Source organism: Natator depressus, chromosome 9 (assembly GCF_965152275.1).
Source record: "Natator depressus isolate rNatDep1 chromosome 9, rNatDep2.hap1, whole genome shotgun sequence".
Taxonomy (NCBI): domain Eukaryota; kingdom Metazoa; phylum Chordata; order Testudines; family Cheloniidae; genus Natator; species Natator depressus.
The window spans coordinates 60,213,132-60,234,130 of record NC_134242.1 but is presented as its reverse complement, the minus strand read 5'-3'; the positions used below and the strand labels follow the sequence as shown (position 1 = coordinate 60,234,130).

General features: G+C 49.3%; 2 protein-coding genes across 3 annotated transcripts in view; one reads left to right on the top strand and one right to left on the bottom strand.

Annotated features, from left to right (window-relative positions):
• ZDHHC9 (zDHHC palmitoyltransferase 9) overlaps positions 1–14,672 on the top strand; it is a 41,566-nt gene extending 26,894 nt beyond the window's left edge. Inside the window, exons 5-10 of one of the 2 annotated variants that reach the window (XM_074964348.1) lie at positions 4,325–4,462; positions 4,619–4,668; positions 4,934–5,035; positions 5,621–5,724; positions 6,370–6,568; positions 7,853–14,672. In XM_074964348.1, the coding sequence (XP_074820449.1) occupies positions 4,325–4,462; positions 4,619–4,668; positions 4,934–5,035; positions 5,621–5,724; positions 6,370–6,568; positions 7,853–7,957 (698 nt within the window). In that variant the 3' untranslated portion in view covers positions 7,958–14,672. The remainder of the gene's footprint in view (positions 1–4,324; positions 4,463–4,618; positions 4,669–4,933; positions 5,036–5,620; positions 5,725–6,369; positions 6,569–7,852) is intronic. The other variant, XM_074964347.1, reaches the window with a different exon arrangement.
• The window catches only part of SASH3 (SAM and SH3 domain containing 3), a 32,742-nt gene continuing 23,975 nt past the window's right edge, over positions 12,233–20,999 (bottom strand). Inside the window, exons 7-8 of the mRNA XM_074964349.1 lie at positions 13,795–13,945; positions 12,233–13,155 (exon numbers count right to left, since the gene is read on the bottom strand). Of these exons, the coding sequence (XP_074820450.1) occupies positions 12,977–13,155; positions 13,795–13,945 (330 nt within the window). The 3' untranslated portion in view covers positions 12,233–12,976. The remainder of the gene's footprint in view (positions 13,156–13,794; positions 13,946–20,999) is intronic.

The window sequence follows — 20,999 nt, the reverse complement described above, 5'->3', positions numbered from 1 at the left end:
TGGGGGATAATCTGTCCCCTATGAAGGCCTCATTCTAATCCTAAATAGTCAGAGATTGGTTTAAAATCTGAAGCTGGAGGCTTTATCTCCCTTCCAATACATTTTTTTAAGCATTAACTATTTTAGCTCTGGATATTCTTGTTATCCATGTAATTGCTCAGTCCCTCTTTGAGTCTTGCTAAATTCTTAGCCAACAACTTTTTGTGGCAATGAGTTCCACAGTTTGTGTTGCACAAAGTATTTCCTTCTATCGGTTTTGAATTTGAGATTGGATGTCGAGCCCAGTGACGGAGGCTAGGACTGGGAGCTATTTTGTGTGTGTGTGTCGGGGGCGGGGGGAAACAGATCGGATGAAGTGCGGGAAGGGGAAATGGGACTGGTGGCTGGGCAAGGAGACTGGAACTCAGCTGAGAAGCCTGAGGAGTGGAGAATGGGACTGGAACAAGGTGCCAGGCATGGGGAAGAGACAGGACTGTGACAGAGACAGGTTGCGGAGGACAGGGCAGAAGGCGGCAAGCTGGTGAGGAGTGGGCAGAAGACTCTGTGCCCGCTAGAGTGCGCTCTCCTCCTGTTTCTGGAGTAGAACCCAACATTCCTGAGTCTCACCATTCTGCTGCTGTCAGCAAATATCTGTGAAACTCACTTGCAAAGTGCATATTTGTTTTCTTCCCCATCTAGTGGTGGGCCAAATAGAGGATAACAACCTACTATTGCTATCAGTTACTCCATTAGCTCAAGCAGCAAAGGTCTGGGGGATGGATTTAAAGCTTCCAACCCTGTTGAAAACCCATGTAGGTGTCAATATGATGGAACTTATTTTCAGATTGCTTTTTAAAAAAACCTAGGAAATTATACACACAACTGTGTTAAAAGAACATTAAGTTTGCAAAGTCAAGCAGTTGAAAGATAGGAAATGCCACAATTTAGGTCACCTGTGTGTATGCATTATGGTAGTTTTTAATACTATTTTGGGTGCAGGATCCCTGCCTCATTCAGTGCACAGGATGGATGTATGCTCGCTTCATGGGCAGCTATTCAGTAGTTTTTCTCATTGCACAGTGAGTGTCCCCTGTCTTTTTTTATTGGATGCTATTCAAACTCTGCTTTGGAGACAGAATTACTAATTTTTGTGTGGGCTTTTCTGTTGCACTCATCACTACAATATCGGAGTGTTTTGCAACCACTGGTTTGACTTCCCCACACCCCATGAAGTGAAGGGGTGGGATTATCCTCATTTTACAGATGTGGCTGAGGCACAGAAAGATCAAGGTCAAAGGTGTCGGCTAATTTTGGGTACCCAATCTGAGACATCTAGGGCCTGATTTTTGCCAAGTATTTAGCACTGCACTTTTTATTGTTACCTCCTTTTGACCGGAGTGGCTAGTCAAACTTTGGGGCCCTGTGGGTTTTTCCCACTAGGAGGGAAAATCTTGTTTATTTACAAAGATTATACATAAAGTCTCATAGATTCATAGACTTGAAGGCTGAAAGGGACCATCATGCTCATTTAGTCTGACCTTGTGCACATCGCAGGCCACAAAATCTCACCCACCCACTCCTGTAACAGACCCAGAACCTCTGGCTGAGGTACTGAAGTCCTCAAACCTTTATTTAAAGACGTCAAGCTACAGAGAATCCACCATTTACACTAGTTTAAAGCTGCAAGTGACCCCTGACCCATGCTGCAGAGGAAGATGAAAAGCCCCTGGGGTCTTTGCCAAGCTGACCCAGGGGGAATTCCTTCCCAACCCCAAATATGGAAATCAGTTAGACCCTGAGCATGTGGGCAAGACCCACCAGCCAGACACCTGGGAAAGAATTCTCTGTAGTAACACAGAGCCCTCCCCTTCTTGTGTCCATCACTGGCCGTTGGAGATATTTGCTGCTGGCAGTCGCAGATGGGCTACATGCCATTGTAGGTAGTGTAGTGCTACCATTGCCTCCATACACTTATCATGCTCAGTCCTGAAGCCAGTTAGGTTTTTTTTTCCCCACTGCTCCCCTTGGAAGGCTGTCGCAGAACTTCACTCCTCTGATGGTTAGAAATCTTGGTCTAATTTCAAGCCTAAACTTGTTGATGACCAGTTTATATCCATTTGTTCTTGTGTCCATATTGGCACTTAACTTCTCTCCCTACATAGTATTTATTCCTCTGATGTATTTGTAGAGAGCAATCATATCGCCCCTCGGCCTTCTTTTGGTTAGGCTAAACAAGCCAAGCTCTTTGTCTCCTCTCATAAGGTAGGTTCTCTATTCCTCAGATCATCTTGATAGCCCTTTTCTGAACTTGTTCCAGTTTGAATTAATCTTTCTTAATCATAAGAGACCAGCACTGCACACACTGTTCCAGATGAGGTCTCACCAGTGCCTTGTATGACGTTACTAACACCTCCTTGTCTTCACTGGAAATACCTCGGCTGATGCATCCGAGGACTGCATTAGCCTTTTTCATGGCCACATCACACTGGCAACTCATAGTCATTCTGTGATCAATCAATGCACCATTTCTTTCTCCTCCTCCTCTGTCCCTTCCAACTGATAAGTCCCCAGTTTGTAGCAAAGAATCTTGTTCTTAGTCACTAAGTGCATGCCCTTGTACTATTAAATTCCATCCCATTTCTATTACTCCAGTTTTCAAGATTGTCCAAATCTTCTTGTGTGGTATTCTGGTCCTCCTCTCTATTAGCAACACCTCTCAACTTTGTGTCATCTGCAAATTTTATTAGCACACACCCACTTTTGTGTGAAGGCCATTAATAAAAATGTTAAATACAATCGATTTGAAGACCAATCCCTGAGGAACTCCAGTAGTAACCTCCCTCTGGCCTGACAGTTCACCTTTCAGTATGCAGTCTCCCCACTAACCAATTCCTTGTCCACATTTAAATTCTCATATTAATCCCCATCTTCTCCAATTTAACTAATTATTTCCATGTGGAACTGTATCAAATGCCTTACTGAAATCCAGGTGGATTTGATCTGCCTCAGATCCTACCCCGTTTACACTGATGTTCACTGTTTGTTATCCAGTCACTGTTAACTTTTTTGGTGAAAATTGAAACAAAAAAGGCATTTAATGCTGAAGCCATTACTGTCTTTCTTTCCTCATTGAGTAATGGGCCTACCCTGTCTTTGGTCTTCCTCTTGCTTCTCACGTATTTGTAAAATGTTTTCTTGTTACCTTTTGTGTCCCTACCTAGTTTTATCTTGTTTTTTGTCTTGGCCTTTCTAATTTTGCCCCGACATGCTTTTTTTAATATTCATAATAATTTAATAATTTGACTTAGTTTCTACTTGTATCACTGTTTTTTGGGTTCGAAGATCTCCTGGTTAAGCCAAAGTCATCCCCTACATGTTTCCCATCTTTCCTATGCATTGAGATGGTTTGCTCTTGTACCCTTAATAATGACTCTTTAAAATGAAGCAGATGTTCTGTTGGGGGAAGAAATAATATGTGATCATGGAATTAAAGACTGTCATAATATGTGGCATACAGGAGGCAAATTAAGGTTGCATGGGAAAGCTTAATTCTGGCATTTCCTAACTTTTGAGTGTTTGACTTTGCAACCTTAATAACGTTCTTCTAAAGTTGTGTGTGTAATTAATAAATATATCCTCCACCTTTATCTGCAACAGCTGTGAGCTGCACACTGTGGGAAGCTAAGAGGATGAAGGGGAGCAGTTGCTGATTTTTGTAACTGAAATAGACACTAGGTTAATGGGGCTGAGTGGGTTATATCTAATACCAGAAACAAACAGCAGTGCACTCTGGGAGCAGGAACAGCAGTGCTCAGTATACTTCCCATAGAGCTGAATACCCCACTAGAAGTGACCTCAGTGCTTCAGGAGCACTCTGCTCAATGGAGGAGCTTTGCTAGCCCCTTTGCTTGGTTCTGTAGGAGGATGGGGTCTCTACCTGGGGACACGTTCAGGCCCACGTATCAACCACGCTCTCTGTCCTTGTGGTAGATGGAGGGGGTCCTCAAACTCTTCAGTTGTGGCATGGGGTGTTGGTCTGGAAAAGGCCAGGTATCTCCACACTAGAGGCCTTCCTCTTCCAGGGCTGCAGCATGGGGGAGTGTTTCCTGTGCAGAGGAGCAGGGTAGGAAGTGTTCTTCCCACAAGATCCTTCCCCCTGGAGACTTAGCCTGGTACAATCTGGGAGCGCTTTCTGCTGATGGAGGCACAGGAAATGGAAGCCCCTTGCCTTGGGCTTGGGCTAGGCCTTCCCCAGCTGTGCTGGTGGGATGTGTTAGCAGGGCTTGGGTGCCCCTGCCTCACCCCACGCTGCAGGTGTGCTGACGTCCTTCTCTTGCTCCCCCAGAGCGCTTTGACCATCACTGCCCCTGGGTTGGGAACTGCGTGGGGAAGAGGAACTACCGCTACTTCTACCTCTTCATCCTCTCGCTCTCACTCCTCACCATCTACATCTTCACCTTCAACATCGTCTACGTGGCGCTCAGTGAGTCCTGCCGGTGGGGGGATCAGCGTGGGGAGCTGTGCTGTCGGGGTGGGGGTTGGGTCAAGATCAGCACAGAAATCAATAGATTGGAGGAGGCACGAGACCTGTCTTCTTGGACAGCGCTGTACATTAACCTCTCTCATTTGTGTTGCCCAGAGTCCCTGAAGATTGGCTTCCTGAACACGTTGAAAGAGACCCCTGGAACATATCTTTCCCTGCCGCATGGAGCATACCTGCCCTGGTGGGGGAGGGAGGTGTGTGACTTGTGTGTAGAGTCTCCCCACAGGCTTTCTGGAGGCTTTCTTTTTAATTGGGGGGTGGGAGTGGCTATAGGCTGTGGGGTGATGGGAGAGGAGCGGGCCCATGTGTTTAGGGGGAGCAGAGGGGAGCGACACAGAATGTCATGAAACAGGGTCAGTGGAAGATAGGTGCTGTGCCATGGGGTTCTGAATCCTTAACCAGCTGCTCACAGTCCTGGAGGTGCTTATCTGTTTCTTCACCCTCTGGTCAGTGGTGGGATTAACCGGATTCCACACCTTCTTGGTGGCTCTGAACCAGACGACCAACGAAGACGTGAGTGATGTTCCCCACTCTCTCCTATCTGTGTGCTTGCCCCTCCCCAGCTCCTCTTCAGAGCCATCTCCTCCCCGCCCCCCACTTCTCATCAGTTCATCACTGGGTGAATTCCCCTCACACACAGCAAGGCCAAACCCCAGGCGCAGGCTGGGGTGGAGGGAGGGCATACATCCAGGGCAGCACACGGGTTCAATGCTGCCACAGGCCCCAGAAATGCAATTTAGGTCAACCCAAGCTTATTCTGAGGCCTCCTTGGGCCTGCTGCTCAAGAATGGGGAGGGCCCAAATCCCCTCTCTTCAGCCTCTGCCGAGCCAGTGGATGCACAAGGAGTCTGGGACCCCACTTTCAGTCCCCAGGGGGCTAGGTTCGTGCTAGGGCTGATGGTCTCCATGTGTCAGCAATGGAAATAACAGGATCCAAGCCCTGCTCTGAGAGGCAGCCAGAGCTCATGCGGTGTGTAACCGCGATGAGGGGCACCTGTGCAGTGCCCCAGTGCATCAGTCAGTGGAGCTGAATGCTCGAGAACCCTGGTCTGGCAGGGAGCTCATACCCAGTCTCTTTGGGGTATTCTCTGCTTGCAGATTAAGGGGGCGTGGACTGGGAAGAACCGGGTGCAGAATCCCTATAGCCATGGGAACATTGTGAAGAACTGCTGTGAAGTGCTGTGTGGGCCACTGCCCCCCAGGTAAGAGCTGGGGAGCAATTGCAGGCTTGCATGGCACGTGGGGCTGGAGGGGCACTGGGTTACAGATGCAGGTGTCTGTGGCATAAGCCCTTGCCTTGCCAGCCCATTACACAGTGGGGGGCTGTTCAGCCATGCATGGCTTCCTCTAGGTGAAAGGGGAGTGGTGTCTGTACTCAAAACCTGAGGGAGAGGGGGCCTTCTGTATGCGCTTGTAGCGAGGCAAGCTTGTGCTGCCCTTCATCCTTCCTTAGCCAAGGGGCAGCTCCTCTCCCTACGGGCGTCGGCCTGGCAAGAGACTTTGTCCCGGGGAACTGGCCTTTGCTCCTGGCCTCCCAGCCTTACCTCGAGGTTTCAGGCCTTTGCTCAGGAGTTCGGTGCACTGTCTCACGTGGGGCTCTGGTGCTGACCGGGGAGCAGAGGAGCTTCTGTTTCTGTGAGCCATGCAGCCAGAACAGACACATGCCTGTGGCGTTTGCCGCATCAGTGCCCCTCCCCTGGCAGCCGCCTTGTTCCTGTCCTCGCAGCAGGGATTGCCTTGGGCGAGGCCGGGCTGTGCTCTCAGGCCCTCCCCCGCCACCCCCTCCCCAGGCCTGCCTCGGGTGAGGGAGGGCTGTGCCCTCAGCCTCCCCACTCTGTTCCTTGCAGTGTGCTGGACAGACGGGGCATCTTGCAGCAGGAGGAGAGTGGTGCGCAGGGGGACAGCAGCACGCGGGGGCCCAGCACTCAGGAGCCCGGCGCACCGGAGAAGAGCAGCACTCAGGAGCCCGGCGCACCGGAGAAGAGCAGCACTCAGGAGCCCGGTGCACCGGAGAAGAGCAGCACTCAGGAGCCCGGTGCTACTCAGGTACTCAGTGCGCAGGCAGTGGGCAGCACTCGGGAGGGCAGCAGCAGCCCCACGCGTCAAAGTGCAGTAAGTGACCCTCTTCCCCATGTGGCCAGATGCCCTGCACTCCTCTCCGGCTGGTGATGGTAGCCATAAGCTCCAGCTCTAGCCAGGAGGACAGACAGGGCTGAGAACAACCTGCAATAGGGAGAGTGAGGCAGCTGTCATTGGAGTAAAGCTAGGTCCTGAGCTGAGGGATCTCCTGGAAGGAGTCTTGCTGCAGAGATGATGCTGGCAGGGGGGGTGTCTGTGAGAGGGGGAGAGCAGGGCAGCTGCAAAGCATCTTCCAAGCAGCTGGGCTCCTTTGCACTCTCTTGTGGCACCCTGAAGGCAGGTGTGGTCAGCTGGGGGCTATCATCCTGGGAATCACCGCCTGCCAGTGTTGGCAGTAGCTGGCCCAGATCCGGGCACTCACTGCAGTAGGAGGAAGCTGTGGTGAGTGAGCAGGGGGCCCAGAAGGCTGGGCCCCGGCCTGATTTATCACTCGCTCTGGAGCCCTTTTTCCTCCCCATGTTTCCGTCTCTGGGTGAGGGTGTTATGGCAGCACCTGTTTCTGCAGGGCAGCTCTATCTCTTGGAAGCTTGAATAATCCACTTGCTCCCGGTTCCCTGGGCCCCTTTCCCCCTCTCTGATCCGGCTCCTCCACTCGCCCTACAGCAGCACTCAGTGGTGCCAAACCTGAACTGGGAGTGTAACTTCATGAGAGAGAACAGTGGCCGAAGGGGCTGCTGGGCTCGTTGGAAGGAGGGGGGTAGGCAGGGGCAAATAGAGAGTTCCCTCTTCCACTCTTCACCCGGCCCCTCTAACCTTGGCCTGCAGGTGAAGAAAGGCAAGCAGGAGCCTGAAGCCATTGCTGGCCATGGCGGAAGCAGCAGGGAGAGAGAAGAGGTGTTGAAGCTATAGGACAATGTTGGGGCAGGAACAAATAGGGATAAATTGTTCTTGAACAAACTGAGTTTAACAAGCAGAGGAAGGAGACTCTGCAACAGTCTCTCAGTAGGAGCAGTGGGGCAAACAGCCCAGCCTGATAAATCGAATAGGATTACATGACAGAATGGCCTGCAATAGCTGGGACTGAACTGAGTGATGCAGGAGGGCCCTTCCCGTCCCCTGTTCCCATCCCTGCTTGACCTCAATGGGCGGGGTTGTCGAAGGCAGACTGCTGTTGCCTGTGGTTTTGGAGGGAAAGACACACTGTGGGTTTGGGAGTGTCTGCTCCATCCCATTACTCTCTCCTCTTCCCAGGTCCCCATGCTGCCGCTGAGCCCCACTGGGATGCCAGAGGAGACTCAACCTTCTGCTGTGGAGCTCCCAGCACAGACCCGGGACGATGGGCCAACTGAGCACTAACCTCTGCTCAAAAGGAGAACATTGTTTGTTCTGTCCAATCAATGCCAGAAGTGATTGCCAGGCGGAGAAGGCCGGCTGGCTGGCAGGCAAGCAGACCACCCCTCACCGAGGGGAGCAGATGGGCTGGCTGGCAGGCGATTCCTCATGGCCATTTTGCTTTAGTCTTTATTCACCTTGATTGTGGACAGGAGTGCGCCTGGCCCAAGTCATTGCCAATGGATTCAAAGAGTGAGCAGAGCATGTCAGTCATTGGTACAGACCTTTACCCTTGCAGCTGGTCTCGGAACAGGCTGAAGTAGGACTTCTCACTCTGCAGTTGGTCCTTAGTGCTAAATGCTAGCCTGGCCATGGCCCTCTCTTTCTGCCCCAGCAGTCATCTCTGACGTCGGCAGCTGCCCTGCAGTGGAGTGGCAGGATTGAGGAATCATGATGGGAAGGTGACTGTGACCATGGCAGTGTTCGTCTCTCTCCCTCCCCCTTCTCCCTCCGTCTCTGGCATTATTTTATTGTTTAAGGTGGTGGGGTGGCCAGGAAATACTGTCTTGGTGCCAACAGGGCCAGAAACACCTGGGCAGGCATTCCACCTGGAGATGGTTTTCTGTAGCTTCCTTCCCAAACTTCCCCATTAGTGACTAGCAGGCATTAGAGGTCCTTGAACAATCATGGAGTGGGCAGCCTCCTTTGCCCTTTGGGGAGTGCACCTTTCACTGCAGGAGTGTCGGGGGAGAGCAATGCCAGGGGCAGAGCTCGCTACTCTCTTGACCCTGCACCAGCTGCCGAGCAGTTGCACCAGGGAATCATGAGGGAAGAGCCCTCTTGGGTCATTTGCACTCTGTTCCTGGGGCCAGGGTAGGATTTGTTCCCTAGTGCCTTGTCAACTCTTGTGTTTGCTGCCCCAGGCAGTGGGGCTTCCACCCCTTGACTGGGGAGGCTGTGCCCCCATTGAACTAAATGGTGAAAAGCTCTTTCCCTCTCTCTGCCCCGGTTGGCTCTGAACTCCCTTTGTCAGGAGGAGCCTAGGCCTCACTGCAGTATTCCAGGGCCCCCACGTTCTTTTCCACCTGGAGCAGCTCTGGCTGCAAGGGGTTCCGCCAGCTGGGGCAGGGGACAGGCGGGCCGTTCACGGGGGCTGTTGCCTTGGGAGAAGGAACTCTATGGAGTCTGACTCCTTTCTCCTTCTGTCTGCATGAGCCAGGCTCCTGGGGGCTCCCAGTCTCAGCTCGAGGGCTGCTGTGAGGCAGCTTAGCCATCTCCTTTGTGCCATCTTCCCTCCCTGTCTGCCACCAAGAGATGTTGGGTGGGGCTAAAAGGAGGAGCCCTTCTGTGGCACCCCCCATGTGCCCCTGGGGGAGGGGTGTCCCTTGCCCGTCTGTCTGTTGTAATTCCCCATCTCTGCTTAGGGGGAATGCCTGATTCTGCTCAAGAGGGCACTCTTATTCTCTTACTCCGCGCCACTTGTGGTATGTCCTAGGGTGAGACCCTGGTGTGGAGGGAGGGAGGAATTGGGGTCACTGAGGCGTCTGACCTGCTTCCCCCCAAGCTTGAGGCAGGAGCCCCCCCATCTTGACCCACATTTACTGGCCTGTTAGTAACTAGTTCTGAGAACGGTCTGTCTCAGCTGGCATTGGAGGTGATCCTAGCATGAGACACCTGCATTGTGCCCTGTCTCCCAGCATTCCCCGTACAGCAGGTGTGTGCTGAGAGTCCTGAAGGGCAGTGCTCTGCAGAGTAGAGGGAAGGTTGGAGCTTCCCTACCTCTCTGGCTTGAGGGCAGCACTGTTGAGATCTGGGGGCAGGATCCTTCCTGTTCCTCCCTTGGCTGTGTGGCCCGGCTTCTTGTCCCATTCAGCCTTAAAGCTCCCACTCTATGCTGGCTTGATGCAAGTGGGATGGCCAGGGTAGAAGGCACAGAGGCATTCCCACTTTCCCCCTCATCTCTATAGTTGAGCACAGTTCAAAATTGCTGTCTCCCTTAGCTTCAGCTGGAGTGTGTTGTCCCCTCGAGAACTGTCCCCTCTTCCCCTGCTGGGAGAGCACAGAGGAGGAGCCTTGAGTCTGGCTGGCCCCTCTGAGTTCACCCACCCCGTGCCAGGTTCTGGGCTCTCCACATCCCTCCCCACGGAAGACTTAGTCCTGTGGGTGGGACTTGTCCCGGCTGCATAGGCTCAGCGCTCTGCCACTCCAGTGGTGCTCCACTCCCTGCCCATGCTAGTGCCCCCTGCCTGCTGGGGACTGTGTTGGAGGCTACAGCCAAACTTTTCCACCTGCCCCCAACATGCTACCGACCAAATCTCAAACTTGTTGCAAAAAATGTATTTTTGTTTTTACTAATCTATTTTCTGATGTACTGTGTCAAACTCTGCCTACTGGGGGGGCCCTCTGGTACCTCTTGCACGGTGGCTCCTTGTCTGATCCGTTAAGTTTCTCAATGAAGGAAGTTTTTTTTGTTTTTTGGATTTTTTAAACAAATGAAGGAATCCTAATCAGTTTGAAAGCCTCTGAGCTGTGGTCTCTTCCTGTGTATGTCTGTCTGTCAACTCTCTTTCCTGAGGCATCCCTTACTCCGGAGAGCCAGAGGGACTGGGCCCTGTTTGTAAAGAACCATATTTTCAGATTTTACTCAGTGTGTTTTAATGTCATTGGGGCAGCTCCGGACCCTTGTGGGAGCTCTTGGCAATACGTGACTGAAGGGAAAGTCAGCTGGTTGGGCTGAGCTTGTGGGGTAGGGATTGAGAATGATCTTGTGCTAGCTGCACATGGTGGGATTGTGGGGGAGAAAATGGAGCAGGTTTAAAAAAAAAAAAAACCTGTTCTGAAGAGAGGAAGAACAAAGGCTCCTGGACCTGCTGTAGAAGTGGGGAGCCCTTTTGCCAAGAAAAACTTGCATGCTGGGGGATAGGAGGGAGGCAGCATCCTCTCCACCTGGGGTCTGTCTTCCAACTGGCTGAAGCACAAGGAAAAATGGCCTTGTACTAACTTCCCCCTGAGAGAGGGGAGATCCCAAGGGTCCCAAGCCCTTTCACTAAGCCTGTGGTGCAGGCAGGAGGCCGACACACAGAGTTGCAGGTTAGAGCACGTTTTATTGGGGTCAAGCACAAGGGAGTGAATTCAACACCCAAACCTACATTACTGCAACAGAAAGGCAGAGATTTTACGGGCACAGGAGTCCTGGAATTCAGGGCTAAGCTTGCCACAGACATGGGGCCAAAGGTGACTCTGCTGTAAGCAGATGTATCTCCCATCAGCATTAGTGGGTGTTCTAGCCCTTACTCCAGGACTGGAATTGGCCCATTACCCAGTCACTCAGCATATTCTGTGGGTAACAGCATATGGGTGCAGCTCCAGTGCAAGACTATTTCCTGCCCTTTTAACATAAGCTAACCGAAGAACTCTTGGTGCAGCCACATTGTGCCAAAGCTGGCCCAGCCCTTTTGCCCTGGGACAAGCCCCAATAGAACCCAACCTGCTTGCTTTCTAAAGCTAGGTGGGCTCTTGCTGCTCTTAATGCAGCACCCTCTTGCATCCATCAGCTGCATCCGTAATCGACGTGCCCCAACGCTGCAGTGTTAGTCTGTCAGGGACAGCCCTGAACAGGGGTGTGAGCTCTGTAGGGAACACATGAATTCACATTGGGGGTGCCCCCATTCTCTGCTGCACAGGGGGCTCTTGAGCAGTTGTGGGCCCAGGGACTGAGCACCAAGGATCGCTTCAAACAAACCAACTCAGTATCGGCTTCCTCGGTGCACACTCAGTGTGTGCCCTCCCAAGGCAGCTGTTCCGATGCACAGCGCCTGCTGCAAAGCGAGGACTCTGCCCACACGAAGGCAGAATGGCCACACACTGGGGAATGTTGCGAGCACAATGCAGGGCCTTTCCGACACAAGGTGCTGTCTTTCCTACCAGCTTCCCAAACAAGTCTCTGCTGGCCTGAGCCAGGTCGGCCTCAGTGGGCATGTGTGGCAGGCTGGAGTGATGGTCTGGTCTGTTGCTGCAGTGAGCTGGCCCGCGCCTTTGGCTGGGGGAGCTGCTGCAGCCTGGCCATATTTCTAATAACTCAATGTCCTGTGATGAGGAATGGCAAAGCCCCTGGAGCCAAACCCTCTGCTTTCTGGCCAAGCTGGTCGCCACATGGCTAGGCTCTGCCTTGCAAGGGACTCGCCCCTTTCTGAGGAATGCCAGCTTGGGAGGCTACAGACTTCTGCTCCCAGCGCTTGCTGAGCCTTGATGGCGAGGATCCTGCGTGGCACCCATCGCCCTGCTCTGCTGTCTGTCCCCCTCCACCACCCTGAGAGTTGCATTAGAAACACAATGGTCTCACTTCTTGTTCAGTTCCCGGCTCCCTCACCCTGTTAGCACCAGCTCCTAGGTTACCTGTAGCCTCCCTTGCAAAGAGCCTCTGACGCCAGAGAGCTTCAGCTGCAAGTGGGCATCTCCCATTGCATAGTCTCAGACACCCTCTTGGATAAACTGTGTGGCTTTGCATTGCCCAGGAGCTTCCTGGATCCTTCCCATTCAAAGGGTGTCCTGCTGACTGAGGCCTTGGCCATTTGGTAAGGCCAGGCAGAGGGTGTGGGCAGACCACAGTGGGTGCCAGGCAGAGGGACAGGAAAACACCTGTTCATGGCTAATCCACAGGCTCTGAGGCTGGAGTTTCTAACGGAGATGCTGGAGGATGAGGGCTGAGCTATTTGCAGAAGCAGGTCCTTTGTCTTTGATAGGAGCGCAGAGAGGGGTCCCGTGCAGCTCCCAAAGGGGAGATGTATCCTGGGGTGGGGACCTAGGCAGCTGCCCCATGGAACCATAAAATAGCCCCAGTGTCTTCCCCTGCAGGGCTCACATGAGTGTTCCCAGCGTGGCGGTGGTCACCTGTGGTCCAGGAATCTCCCCAGATGTTGGTCGGGGTAGAGTGTGCCCCTGGGGTGTCGTGTCCTGTCCTCCCTGCTCTGCAGGCTCAGTCCCTGATGTGGTGTAGTGCTGGGAGGACAGTGCTGGGGCAGGGAGGGGGCAGGCTCAGGAGGACTATTCTAGAGAGAGGGTCTGAAGTTGCTCCTCTGTGCTGTTCAGCTCCATCTCATCCCGGCCACTCTCCAGTGTCTCAGATCCTTCGAAGCAGCCCGAGTCGCGGGGAATGTCTCCTTTCGGGTCTGAGGTGGAAGGTTGCGGCTCCGAGCTCTCTCCTTCCTCAGCCTCACTGGCTGCTGCAGGGGGGAGAGAAGCCAAAGCGTTAGAGGCTAAAGGGCATGGGCTGCTTCCCAGGGAGCTCTGAGCGGGGCCCAGCCTGCCCTTGGCTGGGCCAAGCTGGGGGTGGGAGGGTGAGGCTGCTCCCTGCATGCTCAGGGGCTGTGCAGAGGCATTCTGGGTAATGAGATATGACTTGCTGTAAGTCTAGCCAGCTGCACTGGGTGAGGCCCCCTGGCTTATTCTGTCACTTGTGCTGCTTCTCCCCCAGGCGCACAGAGCAGCTTGCAGCTGGGATGTCTCCTGGTGGCTCGCCCTTGCTTGGCACTGGGGTGGCTCCTTGGCAGAGCAGTTGCCATGTGGGATGTAATTTGAACACTGGCTGTGGTAAAATGCAGGGCACTCCTGGCTCTGGCTGCCAGCTGGGGCCCTGTAGGGAAAGTCTGTCCTAGTGGCTAAGAGTCAGTGGATACAGCCCACCTGCAGACTCCTCTGCTTCCCATGCCCTTGAACGGTGGATGTCTGTGCCCATAGCAGCAGGTGGATTCCAGGGAAGGGCCAGACCTGGCCTGGAGCTTACTGGCTGTTATAGAGCAACTGCCCACAGGGGAGAGGTCTCTGGGTGCAGGAAGGTAGCAGAGCGGGTGTTTGCCTCTTACCGTCATAGTCCAGCAGCAGGTCAGCAGCTGTGAGCAACTTAGCACGATGCTGGGGGTCCATGATGTTTAGCTCATTCAGGTGGGTCTCCCGCAGCTCCTTGAAGTCATCCAGGGTCTGGTAGCCATTCAGTAGCAAGGTGGAGATGTGCTCCTGGGGACAGAGACAATCAACCTCACACCACAGCTAAGCCTGTAGAGCATATATCCTTGGAGACGCTCATCTAGCCTTTGTATCCCTCAGCCGAGAGCTTCACCCTGGGCAGACTCGGGCTCCAGGATCTCAACTTTCATTTAAAAACCCTGTTCCTAGCACATGAGGTTGCAAAAATCCCTGTGCAAAGAGGAACAGTGTGACCACTGCAGTGAGATCTGCCAGCTGGGTATTGAATGGCCCTCTTACTCCAAGGGCTGATGCTAGTCTTATCATGGCCTTTAACCCTTGTCAGTATTAACTATTTTGTTGCCAATTTGATTAACAGGAACAGATGTAGGTTCCAAGGCCAGAGGGGCCCACTGTGATTGTCCTAAACATACAGCTAAGGGTAGCATAAAATCCCTCCTTTACCTGAAAGGGGGTAAGAAGCTCAAATCACCTGGTTGGCACCTGACAAAAAGGACCAATAAGAAAAGAAGATACTTTCAAATCTGGGGGGGGTGAGGTTTTGTTTGTGCTCTCTTTGTTGTTCCCTCTCGGGACAAAGAGAGAGACCAAGCACAGGTAACCCAGCTCCTACTGAAATGATACATTTAAAATTACAGAAATTGTAAGTAATAGCAAGGAAATGCGTTAGATTATCTTTTGTTTTAGCTCGTGCATTTTCCCTATGCTAAGAGGGAGGTTTATTCCTGTTCTTGTAACTTTGAAGTTGAGCCTAGAGGGGAATCCTCTGTGTTTTAAATCTTTTTATTATCCTGTAAAATTGCTTTCCATCCTGATTTTACAGAGGTGCTTCTTTTACTTTTTTCTTTATAATAAAGTTCTTCTTTTAAGAACCTGATTGGTTTTTAGTGTCCTAAAAACCCCAGGGTCTGGTCTGTGCTCACTTTGTTAACCTATTGGTTGGTATATTATTCTCAAGCCTCCCCAGGAAAGGGGATGAAGGGGCTTGGGGGGATATTTTGGGGAAATAGGAAATCCAAGTGGCCCTTTTCCTGAATCTTTGTCTAAATCACTTGGTGGTGGCAGCAATACCGTCCAAGGACAAGGAAAGGATTTGTGCCTTGGGGAAGTTTTTAACCTAAGCTGGTAGAATTAAGCTTAGGGGGTCTTTCATGCGGGTCCCCACATCTGTACCCCAGAGTTCAGAGTGGGGAGGGAACCCTGACAGTGATCATCTAGTCTGTCTTCCTGTACAGCACAGACCAGAGAACTGCCCCAGAATAATTCCTAGGGCAGATCTTTTAGAAAAACATCCAGTCTTGATTTAAAAATGGTCAATGATGGAGAATCCACCATGACCCTTGCTAAATTGTTCCAATGGTTAATTACTCTCACAGTTAAAATTTACAACTTATTTCTAGCTTGAATTTGTTTAGCTTCAACTTCCAGCCATTGGATCGTGTTAGACCTTTCTCTGTGAGACTGAAGAGCCTATTATAAAGATTTGTTCCCCATGGAGATACTCAGACTGGGATCAAGTTACTCCTTAACCTTCTCTTTGTTAATCTAAACAGATGGAGCTCTCTGAATCTGTGACTCTAAGGCAGGTTTTCTAAGCTTTTAGGGTATGTCTACACTGCAATAAAATACCCCATGGCACTAAATCCCAGAGCCTGGCTCAATTGACTCGGGCACACAGGGCTAAAAATAGCAGAGTAGACTTGGGAGCTGGGGAGGCATCTACCTTCCTCTTTTTAGCCCCACAGCCCCAGTCAATTGGCCGGGCTCTGAGACATGGTGCCATGGGTCTTTTAGCGCAGTGTAGCTATATCCTTAGTCATTCTTGTGGCTCTTCTCTAAACCTTCTCCAGTTTTCCAACATCCTTCCTGAACTGTGGACACTAAAACTGGACACAGGATTCTAGCAGCGGTCGCACTAGTGCCAAATACAGAGGAAAAATCACCTCTCTGCTCCTACTTGAGATTCCCTGTTCATACATCCCAGGATCACATTAGCTCCTTTGGCCACAGCATCATCATGGGAGCTTGTGTTTAGCTGATTAGCTGCCACAACTCCAAATCTCCTTCAGAATCCCTGCTTCCCAGGCCAGAGTCCCCCATCTGTAAGTATGGCTGACACACTCTGTTCCCAGATGAATATAACATGTATTGTTTGCTTGTGCGCAGTTTACCAAGCAATTCAGGTCACTCTGAATCAGTGACCCTTCCTCTTCATTATTTACTACTACCCCTATTTTTGTGTCATCCGCAAACTTTTTCAGTGATTTTTATACTTGTTTTCCATGTCATTGATAAAAAGGTCAGATAGGAAACACACCTGCTCAATGACGATTCCCTGTTTACAGTTACATTTTGAGGCCTATCAGTTAGCCAGTTTTTAATCCATTTAATGTGTGCCATGTTAATTTGATGATATTCTAGGGCTTTTTTTAAAATAAAAATGTGTGGTACCAAGTCAAATCCCTTACAGAAGTCTATTACATCAACACTATTATCTTGACCAATAAACTTGTAATCTCATCAAAAAAAGATATCGTTAGTTTGACAGGATCTATTTTCCATAAAGCCATGTTGATTTGCATTACCCTACTTTAAATTTCTATTAATCAAGTCCTGTATCAGCCACTCCATTATCTTGGTGGGATCGATGTCAGGCTGACAGGCCTATAATTACCCAGGTCATTCCATTTTTCTTTTTTAAAAATTGGAACATTAGCTTTCTTCCAGTCTTCTAGAACTTCCCCAGTGCTCTAAGACTTATTACAATCAACATTAACATCCAGTGAGCTCCTCAGCCAGTTCTTTTAAAACTCTTGGATGCAAGTTATCTGTACGTGCTGATTTTAAAATGTCTGACTTTAATAGCTTCTATTTAATATCCTCCAGAGATACTACTGGAATGGAAAGAGCGCTATTGTCACAATATGATGAGACTATATCATTATTTTTCCTTAGATAATGAAACCTTTTGCCTTTTATACATTATTATTGATAATTCTACCATTTCCATCTAGTATGGACCAATACTATTATCAGGATTCTTTTTGTTCCTAATGTATTTGAAAAACTCCTTATTGTCCTTAATTCTGAAGGCAATTGAGTTCACCTTGTGTCCCTTTGCTTCCCTTATCAGTTTTCTACAACGTGTAACTTCTTATTTAAATTCATTTCTATCAACTTCCCCTTTCTTCCATTAGTTATATATTATAGATCAAGCTGATGTGTTTATTCCACAATCCCAACTGCCTCCCATTCTTTCTCAGGTGCCAGAATTTCCAGCTGTCTCTGCCTGGCTACCCAAACCTCCAGCTATCTCCTAGCAGTTTCTACTGCATTGTTACTCACTATCAATCTAATATCTGGTGGCAGCTTGAGAGCTGAAAATGTGGGGGCAGGTGAAAACTGAATTTAATCTACACACTAAATAAACTACTTAATCAGTTAATGCAGAGGTGAGGCTGCCTAGTGTCCCCCGCAGTATATCAATAATGGTTAAATTGAAACCTCTATAAACCAGCAAATGAAGAGTTAAGGTAACACAAACTTAAACCTCTGAAAATCAGGAAATACAAAATTAAAGGTACACCGCCCCCCACACCACCCCAGGCCACCTTAACTCTGCTCCCTGGAGCTGGCAATATCCACTGAGAAGGGTTCAGTAATGGGGTGTGTGTGATGATAATAATGAGGAACAAATGATTAAGTAGACGTGCCATAGTTTGTATTGTGGTCTATAGATAAGAACTGCAGCATTTTGATGCCTTGCACTGCAGCTTCATTCCCCGTGTTTGGTGTGGCTGCACTGAATGGTGCAGGGATCCTATGGAGCAGGTTGGCAGAGCTGTCACTGATATGAGAGATGAACGAGGCTGGGGCTGGTGTCAGTATCGCTGCTCCCTTGAGCCCTGCCTCCCTCCCTGGGCGGGGCTGGCATACCCGCTTGCCCGCCCTGTTCCTGCGCTCCCTGCTTTTGCCAAAAAAAGTCAGGTTGGCTGGGACAGGGCTTAAAAAAAAGAGACTGTCCCAGCCAAAACAGGACGTAATCTCCACGCTGGATTTTAGCACTGAGAGGGAAGAAAACAAAGTAAGAAAGGATACAGTCGTGGGTGGGAGAATGGACATAAGGAGGAAGGGCAGTGTGGATACCAGTCTAATAGGTCATACTGGCTGTAGAATGTCCGTGCCTAATCGGGAAAAGAATGTGAACGAGGCCAAACAGCAAAAGTTAAGATGTTTGTACCGCAGTGCGAGGAGCCTCGGTAACAAAATGGAGGAACTAGAGCTACTGGTGCAGGAAGTGAAACCAGATATTATAGGGATAACAGAACCATGGTGGAATAGTAGCCATGACTGGAGTACAGGTATTGAAGGGTATATGCTATTCAGGAAAAACAGAAGTAAAGGTGATGGAGTAGCATTGTATGTTAATGATGAGGTAGAATGTAAAGAAATAAGAGGCGATGGAATGGATAAGACCGAGTCTGTCTGGACAAAAATTACATTGGGGAAGAAAACTACTAGAGCCTCCCCTGGGATAGTGCTTGGGGTGTGCTGTAGACCGCCGGGATCTAATTTGGATATGGATAGAGACCTCTTTAATGTGTTTAATGAAGTAAATACTAATGGGAACTGCGTGATCATGGGAGACTTTAACTTCCCAGATATAGACTGGAAGACAAGTGCTAGTAATAATAATAGGGTTCAGATTTTCCTAGATGCGATAGCTGATGGATTCCTTCACCAAGTAGTTGCTGAACCGACTAGAGAGGATGCCATTTTAGATTTGGTTTTGGTGAATAGTGAGGACCTCATAGAAGAAATGGTTGTAGGTGACAACCTTGGTTCAAGTGATCGTGAGCTAATTCAGTTCAAACTGAACGGAAGGATTAACAAAAATAAATCGGCGACTAGAGTTTTTGATTTCAAAAGGGCTGACTTTCAAAAATTAAGGAAATTAGTTAGGGAAGTGGATTGGACTGAAGAACTTATGGATCTAAAGGCAGAGGAGGCCTGGGATTACTTCAAGTCAAAGCTGCAGAAGCCTGCATCCCAAGAAAGGGGAAAAAACTCATAGGCAGGAGATGTAGACCAAGCTGGATGAGAAAGCATCTCAGAGAGGTGATTAAGAAAAAGCAGAAAGCCTACAGGGAGTGGAAGATGGGAGGGATCAGCAAGGAAAGCTACCTTATTGAGGTCAGAACATGTACGGATAAAGTGAGAAAGGCTAAAAGTCAAGTAGAGTTGGACCTTGCAAAGGGAATTAAAACCAATAGTAAAAGGTTCTATAGCCATATAAATAAGAAGAAAACAAAGAAAGAAGAAGTGGGACCGCTAAACACTGAGGATGGAGTGGAGGTTAAGGATAATCTAGGCATGGCCCAATATCTAAACAAATACTTTGCCTCAGTCTTTAATGAGGAGCTTAGGGATAATGGTAGCATGACAAATAGGAATGAGGATATGGAGGTAGATATTACCATATCTGAGGTAGAAGCGAAACTCGAACAGCTTAATGGGACTAAATCGGGGGGCCCAGATAATCTTCATCCAAGAATATTAAAGGAATTGGCACATGAAATTGCAAGCCCATTAGCAAGAATTTTTAATGAATCTGTAAACTCAGGGGTTGTACTGTATGACTAGAGAATTGCGAACATAGTTCCTATTTTTAAGAAAGGGGGAAAAAAGTGATCAGGGTAACTACAGGCCTGTTAGTTTGACATCTCTAGTATGCAAGATCTTGGGGAAAAAATTTGAAGGAAAAAGTAGTTAAGGACATTGAGGTCAATGGTAAATGGGACAAAATACAACATGGTTTTACAAAAGGTAGATCGTGCCAAACCAACCTGATCTCCTTCTTTGAGAAAGTAACAGAATTTTTAGACAAAGGAAACGCAGTGGATCTAATTTACCTAGATTTCCATAAGGCGTTTGATATGGTGCGACATTGGGAATTATTAGTTAAATTGGAAAAGATGGGGATCAGTATGAAAATTGAAAGGTGGATAAGGAATTGGTTAAAGGGGAGACTACAGCGGGTCATACTGACAGGTGAACTGTCAGGCTGGAGGGAGGTTACCAGTGGAGTTCCTCAGGGATCGGTTTTGGGACCAATCTTATTTAATCTTTTTATTACTGACCTCAGCACAAAAAGTGGGAGCGTGCTAATAAAGTTTGCGGATGATACAAAGCTGGGAGGTATTGCCAATTTAGAGAAGGACCGGGATATCATACAGGAGGATCTGGATGACCTTGTAAACTGGAGTAATAGTAATAGGATGAAATTTAATAGTGAGAAGTGTAAGGTCATGCATTTAGCGATTAATAACAAGAATTTTAGTTATAAGCTGGGGACGCATCAATTAGAAGTAACGGAGGAGGAGAAGGACCTTGGAGTATTGGTTGACCACAGGATGACTATGAGCCGCCAATGTGATATGGCCGTGAAAAAAGCTAATGTGGTCTTGGGATGCATCAGGCGAGGTATTTCCAGTAGAGATAAAGAGGTGTTAGTACCGTTATACAAGGCACTGGTGAGACCTCATCTGGAATACTGTGCGCTGTTCTGGTCTCCCATGTTTAAGAAGGATGAATTCAAACTGGAACAGGTACAGAGAAGGGCTACTAGGATGATCCGAGGAATGGAAAACCTGTCTTATGAAAGGAGACTCGAGGATCTTGGCTTGTTTAGCCTAACCAAAGAAGGCTGAGGGGAGATATGATTGCTCTCTCTAAATATATCAGAGGGATAAATACCAGAGAGGGAGAGGAATTATTTAAGCTCAGTACCAATGTGGACACAAGAACAAATGGATATAAACTGGCCATCAGGAAGTTTAGACTTGAAATTAGACGAAGGTTTCTAACCATCAGAGGAGTGAAGTTCTGGAATAGCCTTCCAAGGGAAGCAGTGGGGGCAAAAGACCTATCTGGCTTCAAGATTAAACTCTATAAGTTTATGGAGGATACGGTATGATGGAATAACATGATTTTGGCAATTAATTGATCTTTAACTATCCATGGTAAATAGGCCCAATGGCCTGTGATGGGATGTTAGATGGGGTGGGATCTGAGTTATTACAGA